This window comes from Globicephala melas, chromosome 8, assembly GCF_963455315.2.
Source record: "Globicephala melas chromosome 8, mGloMel1.2, whole genome shotgun sequence".
Classification (NCBI taxonomy): domain Eukaryota; kingdom Metazoa; phylum Chordata; class Mammalia; order Artiodactyla; family Delphinidae; genus Globicephala; species Globicephala melas.
In genome coordinates this window covers 5372301-5390994 of record NC_083321.1, presented here as the reverse complement: position 1 = coordinate 5390994, position 18694 = coordinate 5372301, and the positions used below count along the sequence as shown (strand labels likewise).

At 60.7% G+C, this 18694-nt stretch overlaps 3 protein-coding genes across 12 annotated transcripts in view; 2 read left to right on the top strand and 1 right to left on the bottom strand.

Annotated features, from left to right (window-relative positions):
* Positions 1 to 7412, top strand: part of RAD9A (RAD9 checkpoint clamp component A) — a 65742-nt gene extending 58330 nt beyond the window's left edge. For 4 of the 10 annotated variants that reach the window (XM_060302866.1, XM_060302865.1, XM_060302864.1 and 1 more), the window contains 10 exons: positions 207 to 775; positions 863 to 933; positions 1385 to 1513; positions 1966 to 2080; positions 2168 to 2267; positions 4745 to 5051; positions 5141 to 5205; positions 5296 to 5433; positions 6170 to 6377; positions 6466 to 7412. In XM_060302866.1, the coding sequence (XP_060158849.1) occupies positions 742 to 775; positions 863 to 933; positions 1385 to 1513; positions 1966 to 2080; positions 2168 to 2267; positions 4745 to 5051; positions 5141 to 5205; positions 5296 to 5433; positions 6170 to 6377; positions 6466 to 6561 (1263 nt within the window). In that variant the 5' untranslated portion in view covers positions 207 to 741 and the 3' untranslated portion in view covers positions 6562 to 7412. The other 6 variants (XM_030833375.2, XM_060302867.1, XM_060302862.1 and 3 more) reach the window with 6 other exon arrangements.
* PPP1CA (protein phosphatase 1 catalytic subunit alpha) lies at positions 7190 to 10511 on the bottom strand. Its single transcript, XM_030833376.2, has 7 exons — positions 10360 to 10511; positions 9703 to 9834; positions 9319 to 9549; positions 8603 to 8707; positions 7935 to 8158; positions 7718 to 7852; positions 7190 to 7636 (listed from the first exon to the last, which is right to left on the bottom strand). Exons 1-7 carry the CDS (start codon positions 10412 to 10414, stop codon positions 7526 to 7528), a joined length of 993 nt encoding a protein of 330 aa, XP_030689236.1. The 5' UTR covers positions 10415 to 10511; the 3' UTR covers positions 7190 to 7525.
* A 951-nt stretch (positions 10512 to 11462) lies between these two features.
* TBC1D10C (TBC1 domain family member 10C) lies at positions 11463 to 17299 on the top strand. The gene is made up of 10 exons (XM_030833370.3): positions 11463 to 11500; positions 11733 to 11911; positions 12660 to 12759; positions 12985 to 13092; positions 13179 to 13285; positions 13515 to 13629; positions 14321 to 14386; positions 14511 to 14700; positions 16196 to 16350; positions 16650 to 17299. The coding sequence occupies exons 2-10, from the start codon at positions 11736 to 11738 to the stop codon at positions 16995 to 16997; spliced, it is 1365 nt and encodes a 454-aa protein (XP_030689230.3). The 5' UTR covers positions 11463 to 11500; positions 11733 to 11735; the 3' UTR covers positions 16998 to 17299.
* Positions 17300 to 18694: the final 1395 nt, after the last annotated feature.

Here is an 18694-nt window from a genome sequence, read left to right as displayed (position 1 = left end):
CAGACCCACTTCCCTCCCAACGGGGGCAAAGCCCCATGCACCGCTGAGCCTTTACTCTCACCTTCCCCTGCCAGCCACACCCTTCTACCCCTTTCTGTCCGGAGAATCTTCTCTTCTTCGGGATCAACGCAGGATCCTCGAAGCCAGAGCGAACAGCCACTTCCCACCCCGGGATCCTGCCGCAACGTGCTTTAATTTCTTTTTAGTGCCAGTGGTTGCTGCTTCTGTGCGTGTCCCCGGCTCGGATTGGGTGCGACGGTCTGCCTTCGACCCCGTACCCACGACAGACGCCCAGAAAATCCGTTCTAAATTAGTGACCCAGGCGGGCTCGCCCGCACATCTCCGGATTCGCTTCCCCACGCTCTTTGAGCGCCTTGCGTTCGGGCGCGCAGCCGCGCTAGGCCCCGCTGACAGGCCCGGCTCACCCGGGGCGCTGAAGGGCCGAGGGAGGCCCTGGACCCCGCGAAGAGACAAGCCAGGAAGGCGCCCGGCGCTCCCGGATCACGTGACCGCCACCAGCGGGACTCTGTCACGTGACGGCGCAGCCGGCGAGCGTTTTTCTCACGTGACGGAGGTGCAGGCGTGTGGCCCAATGAGGAGGCGGGGGCGGGGCTTCCGGGGGCGGTGCGCGGGAAGAGAACCCGGGGCACCCGCGGCGGCAGGGGAGACCCGGAGGGGAGCAGCGAGCTGGGGTCCAGTCCGGGGCCCGCCGCCTTTCACAACCCGGCCGCAGGGAGCAGCATGAAGTGTCTGGTTACGGGCAGCAACGTGAAGGGTGAGTTGGGGCCAGCCCGGGGCTGGGGGCACATGGGAGGGCCCAAAGCGCCAGCAAAGCAGTGTTTTTCTCCTCTCCTCCCCGCAGTGCTCGGCAAGGCCGTCCACTCCCTGTCCCGTATCGGGGACGAACTCTACTTGGAGCCCCTGGAAGACGGGGTGAGGAGCCACGGTATTGGGGGGGGGTGAGATTCCCACAGGGAGCCCTAACCTGGGCTCGAGTCTCGCCCCCATCAGATAGGATGCCGGTGGGCAGATTTGTCTGCTGAGTTACAGTTTCCTCCCCTGTTGCTGGGACGTCACCTTGAGCCCTGTCATCTTTCCAGACCAGTGTGTGAATTGAGAGCATTTGCCCTCCCTGAAGTGCCCGGGGGCGGGTGGGGTCGGCGCTGAAAGCTGTGTAGGGCCCTTGCTGCGGGAGCGGTGCTGAGGGGCACTCCGGGAAGGCTTCATGGAGAAGATACCCGCTGATTGGAAGGAGAGGGAGGGATTCAGCAGACGATGGTGGAAGTGGAGGACATTAGGGCAAGTGTGTGAGCAAAAGCCGGCCAGAGGGCTGGGCCTGACATTGCAGGTGATTGCATCCCTCTCCCTGCTTTTCCTGGCCCAGCTCTCCCTCCGGACCGTGAACTCCTCCCGCTCGGCCTATGCCTGCTTCCTCTTTGCCCCGCTCTTCTTCCAGCAGTACCAGGCGGCCACCCCTGGTCAGGACCCGCTGCGCTGTAAGATCCTGATGAAGGTGAGGCCCCTCCCTCAGCGGTGGCAGTGCACTCCCCCAGGAACCCCCCCAGGAACCTCTACTAGTGCGTTTGCTCTGAGGCACACAGTAGGTGCCAGCTGGAGAGAGAAACATATGCAGGAGCAATCCAATGCAAAATGCAGCGCAGGGGCGTAGTACGGACATCCACAGGGTACGGTAATGGGAGATACGGAGAGGCTAATTGATTCTGCCAGGGACCTGCAGAGAGTGGTGACATTCAAGCTGGTCCTTGAAAGGTAAGCAGGTCTTTCAAGGCATTCCAGACAAGGGGAACGGTATGAACGAAGGCCTGGAAGGGTGTAAATTTCTGTGTGTAGGGAGGTCCTCTCCTGGTGTGACAGTGCTGAGCCCGTGATGGGCCAGAGCCTAAGGGGATGTGAGAGCTGGCTGGTGGAGGCGCGGCACTGGGCTGATGTGTTTCCATCGCCTAGTCGTTCCTGTCAGTCTTCCGCTCGCTGGCGATGCTGGAGAAGACCGTGGAGAAATGCTGCATCTCCCTGAATGGCAGGAGCAGCCGCCTGGTAGTTCAGCTGTACTGCAAATACGGTGAGTGAGCAGCTGGCTGGCCAGGTCGTCCTTGCGGCGTGGGGTGGAGGTTGGCGAGGCCCACTGAGACCCTGTCTGCCCATCCAGGGGTGAGGAAGACTCACAACCTGTCCTTCCAGGACTGCGAGTCCCTGCAGGCTGTCTTCGACCCAGCCGTGTGCCCCCATGTGCTCTGTGCCCCAGCAAGGTGAGCACGCTCCCTGGTTTCAAGCTGAAGCCTAGGTTTCTCTCTTCCTTCTTTGGGCCTCAACCGTCAGTTTAAGAAGGCACCTCCTCCATTTTCCCTACAGGGTTTCTGTAGACCTCAAGGAGTTTATCCAACCCGGTTTGCTTTCAGGTCCTTGCCTGGCTCCTCTAAGGGCAGAGGCTGGAGTGAGGAGGGGCTGGGTGCTCCCTTGTTCCATGTTCCTCATTGTCTTCTGGAGTCTGTATTCTCCACCTCAAAGGTCTGACTTGGTTTTCTGACCACTCAGACCCATCCTGACTCCTCTGTCAGAGAACGGGTCTCTGGCCTGCCCTCAAGTCTCCTCTGGCCTGAACACCTTTGAAGGTCCCTTAATTTTTGTGGCTCAGGGACTCATGACCCTTCTCTGGCCTTGTCATCCTTCTGGGATGATCCCCATTCAAGGGCAGCCTCTCTTCCTACCTGGCTGGGCTCTAGCCTCGAGGGGTCCCAGCAGGAGGCCAAGGAAGGAGGCTAGGAGGGGAAGTCCTGGTCCAGGAGGGCTGCCTGAATAAGCAGCTGTAGAGATGGAGCTGTTCTGGGGAATCAGAGGGGCTGTGCAGGGCCCAGGAGACTCCAGCAGATGCAAAGGTCCCTGGTGAAGACAAGAGCAGAGGGGATTGGCTCTCCTCCCACTCACCCACACGCTGGGTGCCACTTGCATCCAAGTAACCCAAGGTCTTGTGTTTCTTTTCTTTTGGTAGCCGAAGGCCATGGTAACCTCAAGGTCCATTTGGGTCCTGACTTTCTGTTTTTCTGAGTTCTGTTGAAACAGCACTGCCCAGGATCCCTTTGGGTAGAGAAAGAGGGAATCAATCTGTGGTCTGTATTTTGAGGATTTTTCTTTCTCTTTCTTTTTTATTTATTTATTATTTATTTATTTTCGGTACACGGGCCTCTCACTGCTGCGGCCTCTCCCGTCACGGAGCACAGGCTCCAGATGTGCAGGCTGAGCGGCCACGGCTCATGGGCCCAGCTGCTCTGCGGCATGTGGGATCCTCCCGGACCGTGGCACGAACCTGCGTCCCCCGCATCGGCAGGCAGACCCCCAACCACTGTGCCACCAGGGAAGCCCCTCTTTCTTTTTTAAAAAGAGCAGTTGTGTTGAGATCTATCCTGATGGGGCATTTTCCGTAAACCTACATCGTTGGAAAAACAGTCAGACTTTTTTTATCTTAGGTATTGGCCTATCCCAACAATCTGTACTGTTCTAGGGTGTGATGGCTTAGGAGTGAATGTGATTTGAACCTAATACATTTTTAGAGGGTGTCAAATTCAGAACCAGGCAGATCCACCTCCTGACCCTAAACATGGTCCTAAAGTAAATTGCTTGAGGAAATTGGATCCCAGAGATTACAGGTGGGGAATTCTGAAGTGTGTCCATATTCCATTGGAGATCAAAGAAGCCCAGCTAAGAGAATTGGGGGCTGACTCACATGACAGCTTATTTCTGAAAAGGCTATTTTATCTTGAAGATTATGAGTTTGGAGGAACTAAGGTGATGGACAGTGGAAAGAATCAGAACATGTGAAATTCCTTAAAAATTTATTGACTTAAATAATTTTGTCTCTGTTAGACGTAATACAAAAAAAAACTTTAAAAAAAGCAGTTGTTTCTTGTTTTTAAATTTAATTAATTTATTTTTGGCTGCGTTGGGTCTTCGCTGCTGTGCGCGGGCTTTCTCTAGTTGCAGTGAGCGGGGGCTACTCTTCGTTGCAGTGCGCGGGCTTCTCATTGTGGTGGCTTCTCTTGTTGCAGAGCACGGGCTGTAGGCGCACGGGCTTCAGTAGTTTTGGGTCGCGGGCTCTAGAACTCAGGCTCAGTAGTTGTGGTGCACGGGTTTAGTTGCTCTGCGGCATGTGGGATCTTCCCAGACCAGGGCTCGAACCCATGTCCCCTGCGTTGGCAGGCGGATTCTTAACCACTGCGCCACTAGGGAAGCCCCTGTTTCTCTTTTTCTTATGGGCAATTTTAAATTCATATAAAAGTAGACGCCAGTTCCTGTCCCAAGTGTTTTGAGGCAAATTCCAGATGTTATTTCACCTGTAACTGTTTATCGGCATGTGTCTTCTAGACAAGGATCTGAGGGCTCTCCCTGAGGGCCGCATTTATGCAGACTGTGTGGGGATGGTCTCCCGCCCCTGGGTGGCCAGGTGCCGCCTGCCCGGTTTGGTTCAGCGCAAACAGCCCGTGCTTCCTGCTGTCTTCTGTGGGCTCTGCTCTTGTCCGCTCCGTCTCTTGCAAGTGGACTTCTCCCACGACAGCCTGGGAGCCTTGGACGGGGCAGGGACCATGTCCCGCTCCTGTCCTCCCTGGGGGCATGCTAGGCCTGGCCTGGTTCCCTTTGGACATTGGTGTGTGTCACCATCCCGCCTCAGATCCTGAGAGCGAAGCCACTGGGTGGGGCTGAGTCTTGGGGTGATGCTGTGCCCTCCTCACAGGGTCCTGGGGGAGGCTGTTCTGCCCTTCCCCCCTGCGCTGGCCGAAGTGACGCTGGGGATTGGCCGTGGCCACAGGATCATCCTGCGTAGCTACCAGGAGGAGGCAGGTGAGGGAGCCAGACATGGCCTGGGGCAGGGGGCAGAGATGGGCTGGGATGGGGCAGGGCCCAGGTTTCCTCCTGTTGCTGTCTCCACAGACAGCACCGTCAAAGCCATGGTGACCGAGATGAGCATCGGGGGGGAGGATTTCCAGCAGCTGCAGGCCCAGGAAGGGGTGGCCATCACTTTCTGCCTCAAGGAATTCCGGGTGAGGTTGCCCGCCACGCGCTCACTGCCCGGTCCACCGCGCCTCCCTGCCCGGTGCGGGGCCTCACTGCTCTGCCTCTCCCTTCCCAGGGGCTCCTGAGCTTTGCCGAGTCAGCGAACTTGTCTCTCAGCATTTACTTCGATGGCCCTGGCAGGTAACTCCGAGCCTCAGGACAGGCGGGGGAGGGATCTGGGATGCCAGGAGCCAAAGGGCCTTGACCTTGCCTGGACCCGTCACCTGCCAGGCCAGCCATCTTTGCCATCAAGGACTCTCTGCTAGACGGCCACTTTGTCCTGGCCACGCTCTCAGAGCCGGACCCGCACCCCCAGGACCTGCGTGCCCCGGAGCTCCAGCAGCCAGCGCCTCAGCTTCAGGCTCACAGGTGAGAGCGCTCCCCACCCACTCCTCCTCCCCACCTCTGTGCACCCTGGGGAGCCTGCTGCTTCCAGCGTCAGCGCCTCCCCTCCCCCCACTTCCTGTTGGGCCCCAGCCCTGCAAGCTCAACCTTACTGGGCAGCTGTACTCAGAGACTCCCCCCACCCAGGGAAGTGTCCCCAGGGTCGGGCTGGCTTCCTTCTCTGGCTGAGGCCTCCCCTCCGAGCCTCCTCCCAGGCCAAGGAGGGAAAGGGCTGCCGGGAAGCGGGGGGCTGCCTGGGACTGGGGAAGCCGGTGGCTGAAAGGGCAGGTGGGTTGGGGAGGATGGGCCCAGTGTAGTTTAAGCAGAGGAAGTTTGGCCTGGCCCTCTGCCCAGCATGTCCCTGGGCCCCAGTGCGCTCCGGTTCCTGTCCCCTGGGAAGGTACGGGCTTGGGCCCCAGGTGGCCCAGCTTACAGAACTTGCTGCTCCCCTCCCCCAGCTGAGCTAAACCGGCCCCCAAGATGTCTCCCTCAGGCCTCTACCTCAACTCTGATGAAAGGATTCCAGGTCCACCCCCTCCAGGAAGCAGCCACTTAACCCCAGGCATCCTCTCCCCTCCCACCAAATCAGGAAGTAATAAAACCAAGAGGTCACCAACGGTCACAGGGCTTTTGCAGCCACCCGCTGAGCCCTCCAAGGTGGGGCCCTGCCTCTGTTCCCCCTCTTCTCTCCCTGCCCTTGCTAAGCCGTCTCTGCTTACAGCACGCCCCACCTGGACGACTTTGCCCTTGATGACATTGACTCGTACATGATCGCCATGGAAACCACTGTGGGCAGTGAGAGCTCACGGACACTGCCCTCCACCTCCCTTTCACCTGGCTTCCAGCCCCACTGTAGCCCTGGCTCCCACTCAGAGGAGGAAGATGACACCGAGCCCAGCACAGTGCCTGGGACTCCCCCACCCAAGAAGGTAGGGGCTGGCTGGAGACGGAGGCAGGGATGGGAGGCGGAGGGAGCAGCCTCCAGAGCTCACTTGGCTTCCTCTGTTTTCTCGCCAGTTCCGCTCGCTGTTCTTTGGCTCCATCCTGGCCCCTGCACACTCTCCCCAGGGGCCCAGCCCCGTGCTGGCTGAAGACAGTGAGGGGGAAGGCTGAGCTGAGAGGTCCTTGGAGGACTGGACCAGAGGAAGCCCCAGCCTCCCCATCTCCCAGCGCCAACCAGGGGCGGGGCCAGCTCTCCTCCAGGGTGGGTGGTAGAGGTGGGCTGTGCTGGAGCTCAGCTGGCTGGTCCTGCCGCCTCCCCCAGGCCCTGCTCGGCTATCTGTGACTGGCCTGGGTCCTGTCGTCTCCCTTCGGCCCCCAGTCGATCATGTCTGTTCCCAGTCTTGGTGCCGAGCTGCCACCTGCTGGGAGGCCCCTCACCTCTTTATCCAACCATGCGGCAGGGTTGGGGGCCTGCGTTCTCTAAGCCCACCTCCCTAAGAAGAAAACCTCGGTGGGGCTGCTGGCCCCTGCTGATCCACCTTCTCTGCCAACCAGGACCTGTCCCTCCCTCAGATCCTGGGTACACCTCGAGGATCCCCTGTGCCCGGCACACACTGTTTTGCTTGCTTTTCCAAAACTCTCTGGCCCTGACTTGGAAATTCCAAAGGCCCCTGTGACCTGAGCGTGTGGCTGGTGTTTCCCTCGCTCGGGCCCCATGCCCAGCAAGCCTCCCAAGTGGCCCTAGGCAGAAGAGGTCGCCAGGCGCGGCATTTCGGACAAGGGAGACAGACGCCATGGCGAGAATCCAGCTTTGACCTTTATTCGAGAGACCAGATGGGTCGCCCCAGGATCCGGCTGCCAGCCCTGAGGCCAAGCAAGGCTGGGGACCCACAATCTGGCCCTGCTCTGCCCTGAGCTGCAGCCTCAGCCCCAGGATCCTGCCTGCAGCCACTGCAGGTGCAGGTGGAAGGAGCCCTGGGGGTTGGACGCTGCTATTGATTCATAAAAAAAAGAAAAATACACCAAGGCTCCGTGTTCCCTGTGATGGGCGGCCCTAGGGGGCCAGCACGAACCCTCACAGCTACGTGATTTCTGTACAATCCACCGTCTGGGGCAGAGGGCGGGCACACGGGGGCTATTTCTTGGCTTTGGCGGAGTTGCGGGGCGGGGTGATGGGCCGGCCTCCAGGGTTCAGGCCGCTGAACTGCCCATATTTCCCCTTGTTCTTGTCGGCGGGCTTGAGGATCTAAAAGAGGCAAGCTGGTCAGGCTCATGGGGCTGAGCCATGGGCCCCTCCCGCCCCTTCCATCCCCATCTCCACCCCCACCTGGAAGGAGCACATGAGCGTCTCGTCCACGCTCATCATGGCGCCTGCGTTGTCAAACTCGCCACAGTAGTTAGGAGCTGAGAAGAGTGTCACCAGCTGCCGCTTGGCAAAGAACTCATAGCCATCTTCTACCACCTGGACGAGGGTGGGGACAGTTAGTTCAGCAGGTGCTGCTGCCCGGCCCCCGCTGCCACCCAGACCAGAGCTGCCAGCCCACCTGGTGTGCCCGGCAGATGAGATCCAGGTCGTGCTTGTGCAGGAACTTGGCCACGACCTCAGCTCCAAAGGTAAAGGAGACGCCACGGTCATTCTCGCCCCAGCCCTGCACGTCCTTGTCAGGGTCAGACCACAGCAGGTCACACAGCAGGCCCTGGTCTGGCACGTCTGTAGGCCGCATGATACGCCGGATCTGCTCCATGGACTGTAGGTCCGGGGACAGGCCTGGGGGGCACCGGGGGCAGGTCACTTCCTCAAGCCTCAAAACAAGGGCCCTCCCTTCTCCAGGAAGCCTTTGCCAATCAGCCTCTGTTCCCTCAACCCGCCGCCCTCTCCTGGATTCCTGGGAGCCTAGACAGGCAGAGCTCATCGCCTTCTGCCTCTTCAAGTCCCTGTCCCTTCCAGGAGCACAGTGCTCCCTGGAAAAAGACAAGCAAACTCCACGCAAGAAACCGAGGCCACGACATGACAGTGAGTGCAGCCTAATGCTGGGGTGCGGGGGGACTTTGTGGAAGAAGTGATATCCAAACCAGGGCTCCAGGGAGAGCTGTTCCAGGTGGCTGAGAATGTGTCCTTCAGCTAACACTTCTGTCCCAAATCCCCCAGGGATGTGGCCAGGCTCGTCCTGCCCAAGCATTCCCTTGCCATGCGGCCCAGAGCCGCCCTCACCCCCGTGACAGCAGAAGATCTTTTCATCCACAATGGCAGCAATAGGCAGGCAGTTGAAGCAATCGGTGAAGGTTTTCCATAGTTTGATGTTGTAGCGTCTCTTGCCTGCCCAGAGGAAGGAGAGGGCTCACGAGAAGGCCTGTCTGCCCCACCCTCAGTGTGGGTCTCTGGGCCTTCCAGGGCACATTGTGTGTTGTTCAGACACAGCTGGGAGAAGAGAATGGAAGGCAAGAAGGGAACCCCCCCCCGGGCCAATCCCCACCCCACTGCCTCCCAGGACGAATTCTAAGGCAGCTGAGTCCACAGGAACCCCCAAGTTCCAGTTCTGGAACAACCTCAGGGTTGGCACTCACCCCCCTGCACATGAGCAGAGCCAGGCCAAGACCGGGTCTGGTCTCTCTCAGCTTCTGGCCAAGAGAGTCCAGTCCAGACAGGCATCCTAAGTGCTTAAGTAACGGATGCACTGGAGGGGGGTGTCGGCAGGCAAGGCCCTGCATTAGAATGCTGGCAGCCCTTCAGTCGGCAACCATTCACCACGTCCCTCCTGAGCGCCAGGACCCATGCCAGGAGGGCAGGGCGGAGAGACGTGAACTGGCCCTGCCTTCACAGAACTCAGTCTAGCAGGTGTTTGTCAAACACTGCTACCCCAGCCACCAGGTCAACACGAGGGTCGCACTGAATGGCGACCTTCAGCCCCAGAGGCTCCGCCCACTCACACTCATCGTAGAAGCCGTAGATGCGGTTGATGCTGGCGCACTCGTGGTTCCCACGGAGCAGAAAGAAGTTCTCGGGGTACTTGATCTTATAGGCCAGCAGCAAGCAGATGGTCTCCAAAGACTGCTTGCCCCTGTCCACGTAGTCCCCCAGAAACAGGTAGTTGCTCTCTGGAGGGAAGCCGCCGTACTCGAACAGCCGCAGAAGGTCGTAGTACTGGCCATGAATGTCGCCTGTGACCCAGAGAACCAGGTCAGCACTAGATGCAGTCTGAACTTGAACCCAGGGCCAGGGTTGGACTCAAGGGTGGAGAGATCCAGGGACTTTGGCTGGTGGTGGTGGGTACCCACTTTCAGGAAGCAAAGGGGCCTGGGCAGGGGGCTCACCACAGATCTTGAGGGGTGCCTCCAGCTCCAGAAGAATGGGCTGGCTCAGGAAAATCTCCCGGGATTTGAGGCACAGACCACGGATCTCGTTCTCTGTCAGCTGTACATTCTTTCCAGGCCGCGAGCCCTGCACTGGGAGTGGAATGAGGCGTCAGGACCCTCAGGCGAGAAGAGGGTGGGTGACATGGGTGGCCCCGTAGGCACTTCTCGGGGGCGCCTGGGCCTCCCGGGCCCCGCCTCGCCCAGGGGCAGCTGTTGCTGCTCAGCCTCCTGGGACCCCCGCCTCAAGCCTCAAGGGACGAGACCCCCAACTACCCTCAAGACACTCGAAAGGGGACTGCTGTGCGCGGAGGGCTGCCAAAACCTCAGAACACAGGACCCCTTGCTTGGGGGGTCTAGGCTTCTCGGATTTCTTTCTAACCCCAAGAGCCCTGGCTAACCCGTGCGCCCCCGCCCTGCTCTGGCAAGGGGAGCAACCCCAGACCTCCCAGGGGCGCCGCAATTGGGAAGGGGGGCACCTGCGGCCACGGGACCTCGCGGCCCGTCCCCGCCCAGTCTAAGCTGGTCCTGGGAGGGGCAAGTCCACCCGCGCGCCACTTCCGGGCCGGGCAGGGGACCAGGGCGCGGCCGGCGCCCACCTCCCCTGCCCCGGCCAACCTTCCAGCAGGCGCCCGATGATAGAGTCCAGGTTGAGCTTCTCGCTGTCGGACATGGCGGCGCCGCCGCTCTGGCCCCAGCAGCTCCGGGCCCGCTCCTGCCTCCCGCCCTCCCGCTGCCTCCTTCCGGCCTGGCGCTCCTTCCGCCCGCCCCGGCTCGCCGCCCCGCCTCCTAGGCCTCCTGCCCCGCCCCGCCCCGCCCCGCCCCGCCCGCTGCCCCTGCGCTCTAGCGCCTCCGCCGGACGCAGGGCGCAGGGGTCGCGGCGGCCCGGGAGGCGGGGCCTCGGTCAGGGGACCGGACTTGGACTGACTCGTGTGTCTGGGGCGGAGCCTGCCCTGTGGGCGGGGCTTCATGGGGCGAGGTCAAGCCTAGCTCCGCCCTTGAGTTACCCTCGGCTGTTCGGAGGAGGTGCGGTCGGAAGTACTGTGGAAGTTGTTTTTCTCTTTCAAGGGCTAAGCAGTCCTTCCCACTTCTGTCCTGGTCGGGAAGGTTGTGTGACCTCATTGGTAACTCATTGGGTCTCCCCAAACAGTGCAGATTAAGCCCTTGAAGTGCAGGAAAGGAAACTGAGGCTCAGAGATAGTAAGAGTTAGCCTCGAATTCACGGAGGACCTCTACCTCCTGAGTCTGGGGCCCTCGGGCGACTGGCTAGGTAGATCCAGACACCTGTTGCTGAACTCCGAGCTCATTTTGGTCCACACTGCCTGTGGTGCATGCTAAATTATTACTTTTTGTAATGTCTCATCCTTGCCTTTTGAGTAGCATAGTAATGCTACATTGTGTGCATGTTGAAAGTATTACTTTGTAAAGAGCAAACACTAAATACACCATGATACTCGTTGGACCCTGAATCGAGTGTTTTACATGCCAGTGACCTCAAATCTGGAGGCAGCCTGCCCTCTCTACCTCTGGCAGGCCCTGGCCGCATCACACCCAGCACAGGAACCCAAGCCTGCACCCACCCAGCCCACCGGGATGGTGGGAGGAGCCCATGGCCCAGGGCCAGTGGGGCAGGCCGGAAGAGCCCGGGACAGGAAGGGGTAACTACCCCCCCACACGCACTTAGGAGGGGCCCCCCGGCTGGTTGACGAAGCTGTGGCTGAGGAGGAAGTGAGAGGAGGAGGTGAGGTGCAGCAAGGAGGTAAGCTGGGCTGCAGGGGACAGGGGCCTGGCCTTTCTGCCACTTCTGGGCCCATGCTCCACCCCCACCCCACAAGAGAAGAGGGGACAGAAGGGGCTTGGAGAGATACCCTGAAATCTGCTCCCTCTGACCACGCAGTCAGGTCCTGGGGCTGGGGCCTGGCTGGATAGGAGCCCAGGCCCCAGGCTGGCTAGGAGCCGCCTCTCATGTTGGCTTTCCCCACATGTTGCAGCCTATGGCATCAGGCGTCTGCAGCACCATGGCCCAGGCCCTGGGGGAGGACCTGGTGCAGCCTGGTGAGCTGCAGGATGACTCCAGCTCTTTGGGGTCTGACTCAGAGCTGAGTGGGCCCGGCCCATATCGCCAGGCTGACCGCTATGGCTTCATTGGGGGCAGCTCAGCAGAGCCAGGGTAAGTAGGGAAGGGATGGAGTAGGGCGGTGGGGTGCTGGGAATAAGGGTGGGAGCTGAGGGCTGAATTCTAGAGTGAGGTCCAACCTCGAGGGTCCTGGGCGGGTCTGGGGACTCAGCCACTATCATCCCTTCTCGGGTTCCAGATGGAATCCTAAGGTTAGCAGGGCTGTGGGGGGTGGCTCCTGTATGTCTCTTTTACTCTCAGTTTCTGAGGGTTTCCACCCACCTCTGGGGCCAAACATTCTTCTCCTTTTAATCTGGCCTGGGAATCCCAGATCCAGATCACAGAACCCACACTTCTTCCCCCACCAATCCTCTGCATTCCTCATGTACAGACAGGAAGACAAGTCCAGAAACAGTTAGGAAGATCACACAGCAGATCAGAGACAGAATCAGACCCAAACTCACAACTCCTGGCTTCTAGTCTAGGACTCTGTCTACCCAACTTCCCTGATGACTTTTCTGTGTCCCTATCCTGGGGGACAATCAACAAGCCCCTCCCTCAACACACACCTACACACCCCCTTCAGTCTCTCCTGCTTCCACCCACATCGGAGCCACATCCTTTCCTGTCCCCATGACAACCACTGGCAACTCCTGGGTGACAGGTCCCCACCCCGCCCCAGAGATTCCCAGAGATCTCCAGGGCCAGGAGTTAGGCTCACCCAGGTAGCATGAAGGGTGGCAAATGTGGGCTCTGGGTAACAGCTGCCCAGCGCCTGGACACCTGTGCCATATGTCCCCAGGCCAGGTCACCCTCCTGCAGACCTTATCCGCCAGCGGGAGATGAAGTGGGTAGAGATGACCTCACACTGGGAGAAAACCATGTCTCGGCGGTACAAGAAGGTAAGGGGGAGAGTGGTCCCACCCAGGCCTCCGTGGCTCAGCCCCCTTTGCCTCGGCCCATACCCAGGCAAAATTCACCCCTCCCATGTCCCAGTACCTCCTGCCTTTTCTCCATGCTACCCAAAGTGGCTCTTGCCTGATGACAGGTTGTGCTTGGCGCCTGCCGACAGGAGCAGGGGAAGCTGGTGTGGCTGGCCTAACGGGGTCCCTTGGCCTCACCCACAGGTAAAGATGCAGTGCCGGAAAGGCATCCCCTCGGCCCTGCGGGCCCGGTGCTGGCCCCTGTTGTGCGGGGCCCATGTGTGTCAGCAGAACAGCCGTGACACTTATCAGGTGAGGGAACTGGCAGGGGTCCCACCTCCCTTCCCTGGCCCTTCACCACTCTGGGCCTTCACATTCACCTTTTTGTCCACCCACAGGAACTGGCTGAGGCCCCTGGGGACCCACAGTGGATGGAGACCATCGGCAGGGACCTGCACCGCCAGTTCCCTCTGCATGAGATGTTTGTGTCACCCCAGGGTCACGGGTACGAGGCCAGTGATGCCCAGGGACCCCCAGCCCCACAACCCCCAGGTGCTTTGGCCTAGTACCACCCCACCCCACCCCCCCACCCCCCACCCCCGCTCCAGCTTTATATCTTTGCATCTCAGAGGACCCAGCAAGGCCCTCAGGGGGCTGAGGCCTGGGAAAGGGCCGCCAGAGGGTGGGGAAGGGATGCCCGGAGGACTGGCCCCTAACGGGGTCTTCTGGCACAGGCAGCAGGGGCTCCTCCAGGTACTCAAGGCCTACACCCTATATCGGCCGGAACAGGGCTACTGCCAGGCCCAGGGCCCTGTGGCTGCCGTGCTGCTCATGTATCTGCCCCCAGAGGTGAGTACCCTCAACCCTGCTACGGGGACCCAAGACCCTGACCCCCTAACCCCAGTGATCCATGACCCCCAACGCTGGTGACCTAGGGACCTAGTAATCCTGTGCCCTGGACCCATGACCCCTCCATCCCCAGGAACTCTGGCCTCAGGGACCTGGGATCCTTGACTCCTACCCAAACCTGTCCTAGTGAGTGACCCAGGGCCTCATGACCACCAACCTCAGCGACCTTCAAACCCAACGACCTTGACTGCAGGAACATGGAACCCTGAGCCCTGACATTTGCCCCAATGATCTAGGAGTCTGGTTGTTATTACCTTGACCTCATGACTTCTGATTCTGAACCCTGTGACCATGATCCCTGACCCCAGTGACCCCAAGAACCCAAGACTTGAACTTTGGGACCCTCCCTAGCCTTGACCAGTGAGCCCCTACCCTGTGACCCTCAAATTCAACCCCCTGAGCCCTGTGACTTCCAACTCCCTACACCCCTTGTTGGCCTCTATCTGGGCAACAGGAAGCTTTTTGGTAAGACCTGCCCCTCCTTACCAGCCCCAGCACTGAGTCCAGGCTCCTGGCTCCAGAGTCACCCCAGATGGTGTCCAGACCCTCCCCTGCACCCCTTTCCCCCGCCCTGTGGTCCCCTCCGTGGCCCCCTCTGCGGTGGGCACTCAAGGCTTGTGCCCGCCCCCAGGAGGCCTTCTGGTGCCTGGTACAGATCTGCGAGGTTTACCTCCCTGGCTACTACGGGCCCCATATGGTGAGAGGCTGGGATGGGGCCAGAGGGCACAGGGGGAGGGCCTGGGCGGGGGGTGGGGAGGGGCCTGGGGACTGGGTGGGGACCTGGGGACCGGGAGTGGAGATGCTGACGGAAGTGGCCACAGGAGGGTGTACGGTTGGACGCCGAGGTGTTCACGGCCCTGCTGCGGCGGCTGCTCCCGCGTGTGCACAAGCACCTGCAGCAGGTGGGCGTTGGGCCCCTGCTCTACCTGCCCGAGTGGTTCCTGTGCCTCTTCGCCCGCTCCTTGCCCTTCCCCACGGTGCTGCGTGTCTGGGACGCTTTCCTTAGTGAGGGTGAGTGTGTGGCTGGCCAGGTGGGCGGGGGCAGGCGTGGGAACTGGGGCCGGAAGCCTCGGGTGCCTGGTGTGCAGAGGGGATGAGGGTGCCAGCTCTGCTCTGCCCCACCGCCACTGCCAGTCCTGGTCTGGGGTCTGGGTGCTGGGGTGTGCTGAGGGTGACAGCGCCCTGTGGCTCTGGGGAAACGGCCCAGCCCTTGGCCACGGATCACCAATGTTATGAATGATAGCCCCCACCCCCAGCAGTGAGACCACCACAGGGAGGGCACCATCTGCTTGGGGGAGGGCTGGAGTCGGGGGGCGCTGCAGAGATCACAGCAGTGAGCCAGCTCAGGGAGCGGGCACAGTGGGGGCATGGCCGATGGAGCCCCACGGGCCCTGGTGAGCGCTCTCGGAGGCCAGCGCTGCTCCGGAAGCCAGGGCCACTTGAGTGAGTGAGACCTACATTCTGGTGGAAGTGGGGATGGGAGGCGACGGTACTAAATTAACAAGATATTTATAGATTGTCAGAAGTTCTGTGAAGGAAATAAAACAAAGGATGTGCCAGAGTGTAGGGGGGCAGCAGGAGGAGAGTTTAAAGGTGCTCGCGGCTGCTCTATGGAAGAGGCAAACTTGCAGGGCCAGTGTGGAGGCGGAGAGGCCAGGCTACAGACGACTGACGTGGGGGTGCAGACATGGGAGAAGTGCCAGGCCAAGAGCAGGGTGGTTGGACCAAAAAATGGTAGAAATCAATCAGTACATCTATTGAGCACCTGCTGTATGCCCAGTTGGCTTCAGGCTGGCTTAGAGCTCTGGCCACGGGTGTCCAAGTTGCCATCTACATGGCCTCCCCTGCAGACTCAGACCTCGAGGGCGGGGCAGGGCAGGGCCCCCCGTCAGGGTGGCTGAGCTACCCTTGCCCTCTGCCTCAGGCTCCCTTTCATAACGGTGACACCGTTAGTAGTCGCTGCTGTCCCTTTACAAGTCACAGTTGTCACCAGACCTCGCTGGTCCCCTGACTGCTGTTCTCAGCAGACCCGAGGCTACCAGGAAGGAATTCTGAGGCTCCAGGAACAGGCCCAAGGTCACACCCATGTGTGTGTGTGCGTGTGTGCGTGTTTGTGTGCATGTGTGTCCTATGTTCTTGGCTTAGAGGTGAGGAGTTCTGGCTAGAATCTTTCTAGAATCAGAAGCCCACAGGTCTGAGCTGGAAAGGCCTTCACGTCACCACCCAGCCCCTCCTTGGAGGGACGAGGAGCTGAGGCCCAGAATGAGAAGGCTTGGCGTGAGGCGTTCAGTAGCCCCTGGCTCCTGGCAGGCTGCTCTGCCCACAAGTGTCTGTGGCCGCTGAGACATGCTGGCCAGAGCTCTCAGATTGCCACCGTGCTCTCAGTCATTGGGTCACGGCAGCAGAGCTGCAGGAGGGTGGAAGGAGTCTGGCTGAGGGCAGGTTCAGGTGCAGACTGAGGAAGCCCAGGGCTGGCCCCCCAACTGAGTGAGCCCCCGGCCTGCAGGTGTGAAGGTGCTGTTCCGCGTGGGTCTGACACTGGTACGCCTGGCACTGGGCACCACTGAACAGCGCCTGGCCTGCCCGGGGCTCCTGGAGACGCTCGGCGCCCTTCGAGCCATCCCGCCCACCCAGCTGCAGGAGGAGGTCTTCATGCCCCAGGTGGGTGCCCCTTGCCCGCCCTCTGCAATGGCCCAGCCCCCCTGCACAGTTGCGGAAACTGAGTCCCAGAGGGGGAAGTCAGAGTAAGAACCGGGGCTCAGTTCTTGTCCTCTGAGCAGCAGAGAATGTGGAAACCCCAGGCCTCAAGTGGCTTTCGGTGGCTCCTTTAGTCTCTTTGTCTGTCAGCCCCTCAGCCCTCAGCCACTTCCTGCGGCTGTGTCCTGCCCGCCCCACAGGGATCTCATCGCTTCCTGCCCTCCCCCAGGCCAGGCAGATTCAGTATCAACTGCTCCCCACAGGTGCACAGCGTGGCCCTGTCCGAACAGGACTTGCAGCGGGAGATCAAGGCCCAGCTGGCCCAGCTGCCCGCGTCGGCATCTGGGCCACCCCCGAGGCCGCAGGCCCGCCTGCCTGGGGCCCAAGCCATCTTTGAGGCCCAGCAGCTGGCAGGAACCCGGGGAGCCACGAGGCCCGAGGTGCCCCGCATCGTGGTTCAGCCCCCGGAGGAGCCCAGGCCGCCGCGGCGCAAGCCCCAGACCCGAGGCAAGACTTTCCACGGGCTGCTGACTCGGTCCAGGGCCCCCCGTATCGAGAGCCCCGCCAGGTCCCATCGAGGCTCCACCTCCTCCCTGGACACCCGATTCTGAAGGTCCCACTTCTGAGGGTACCAGAGACTCAGGGTCCCCCAACCCCAATTGCCTGAACGGTGGATGCCAGCCTCCAAGTAGGCACCGCACTTTACAGCCGGGATGGATGCCTCAGCTTCTTTCCCGTGGACTATGTCAGGATCGAGGATGAAGGAAGGTGAGAGAGTGAGGTTTTGAGGACCCAGGCCCATCATCCGCCCACGGAGCTGTCCTGGTGCCTGGGCCCTTGCAAGCATCAAGCTGGCGCTGAAGGAGGGTGAGGTTAGGGGCACAGGCTGGGCTTAGGGGACCCGAAGGCTCCTGGGGAGGCCTGGAATAAAGTCTGAGCAGAAGCCCGTATGCAATCAGATGGAACGCCTTCCAGCATCAACCCCGGACCAGTGGCTCCTTCCCCTCCAACCCTCACTCCCCTCACAGCCCCGCCCCTCCGAGCCCAGCCCTGGCGCCTCAGGGCTCACTGAGGCTGCCCATTGGCTGCTGGAAGGTCTTCACTAGCACCAGGAGCCAATGGTAAGCTGCAGTGCCCAGCCTCTTGGGGTCAGGGAAGGCTTCTGCACCTGGGGGAGGAGGTCTCCCCAAGTGGATGCTGGGCCCAGAAGTGGGACTCTGTCCCCTCTTCTGCTCCCTCTCCCTGCTGGTTCAGGATTCCCCCCAGGGCTGTGGGCACTCTAAGGCAAGTTCGCCCCCCACCCATGGTCCTGGTCCCGTCCTCAGAGAGAGCCCGCTGAGAACAAAGGCCTAGTGTGCCCGGACAAAGGAGGAAGGGCCTGCCAGCCCTTGCCCCCTGCCTAAGCCCCAGCCGCACCCCCTGGGGACTGCCACTGTGGAAACTCCTCCCACACTCGCTAATTGCCCCCGTGGGCACCTGAGGTGCCTGGGACAGGAGCCATCGCCAGGACAACGGGGCTGGTTCTGATGTAGGCTTATGTTCCTGCAGGGCCCGTTCCCAGTGCCCTGCCTTCCTGCTTCCTTGGGTGCCCTCCCCTGAAGGGGGGAGGGGGAGAGGGAGTATCCGGAGAAAGTGTCTGCAGTCCCACTTAAATTGTGGAGTGGGTTCTTAGTTCCCTGACCAGGGATCCAACCTGAACCTCCTGCAGTGGAAGTGCCGGAGTCTGAACCACTGGACCGCCAGGGAAGTCGCAATGGTGGAGCGTTTGATCCATCCTTCTCAGTGGCTGAGCTGGAGTGTTGGCACCCTCAGATCTGGTGACAGGGCCACGGCTGCAGGAACACGCCCCCTCCACATATACTCTTGTGCACTGACTGTGTGACTGGCCAGGCCCTGGGTCCTGGGCAGACCATCCCACTCCCTGAAGGAGGGACTCACGGAGGTCCAGACCCAGAGCTGAAGTTTACCTGGGGGGAAACTAAGGCTCAGGAGGGGAGGCAACTGGGCCAAAGCTTTGCTGCCCTGGGCAGACCCAAGGTTCACCGCTACCCCCGCATCAACAGCCACGAACCTGACACCCACCTCCCTCTGCCATCCTGGGGCTGCTGTCTCTCCCACTGCCCCAGTCTCGCCCCAGCCTGGGTTCTGAGTGTGGGCCAGGGGCTGGGCTCCTGTGAGTTAAAGAGAGCTTCCTGAGCCCTCCCTCCCCACTCCCCACCCCACTAGCGTACTTGGAGCTTAATAATAGTACAGTCCCCTGCAGTTCACGGACCCTTTCTCAGACCCCCCCACCCTCTCTCTGCAGGTG

Coding starts and splice junctions, on each gene's coding strand:
- PPP1CA (XM_030833376.2), bottom strand. CDS start 10,414: ATGTCCGACAGCGAGAAGCTCAACCTGGACTCTATCATCGGGCGCCTG. Junction 9,835..10,359: donor CATCGGGCGCCTGCTGGAAG/GTTGGCCGGGGC, acceptor TTCCACTCCCAG/TGCAGGGCTCGCGGCCTGGA. Junction 7,853..7,934: donor TCATCTGCCGGGCACACCAG/GTGGGCTGGCAG, acceptor ACCCTCGTCCAG/GTGGTAGAAGATGGCTATGA.
- TBC1D10C (XM_030833370.3), top strand. CDS start 11,736: ATGGCATCAGGCGTCTGCAGCACCATGGCCCAGGCCCTGGGGGAGGAC. Junction 13,093..13,178: donor ACAGCCGTGACACTTATCAG/GTGAGGGAACTG, acceptor GTCCACCCACAG/GAACTGGCTGAGGCCCCTGG. Junction 16,351..16,649: donor AGGAGGTCTTCATGCCCCAG/GTGGGTGCCCCT, acceptor TGCTCCCCACAG/GTGCACAGCGTGGCCCTGTC.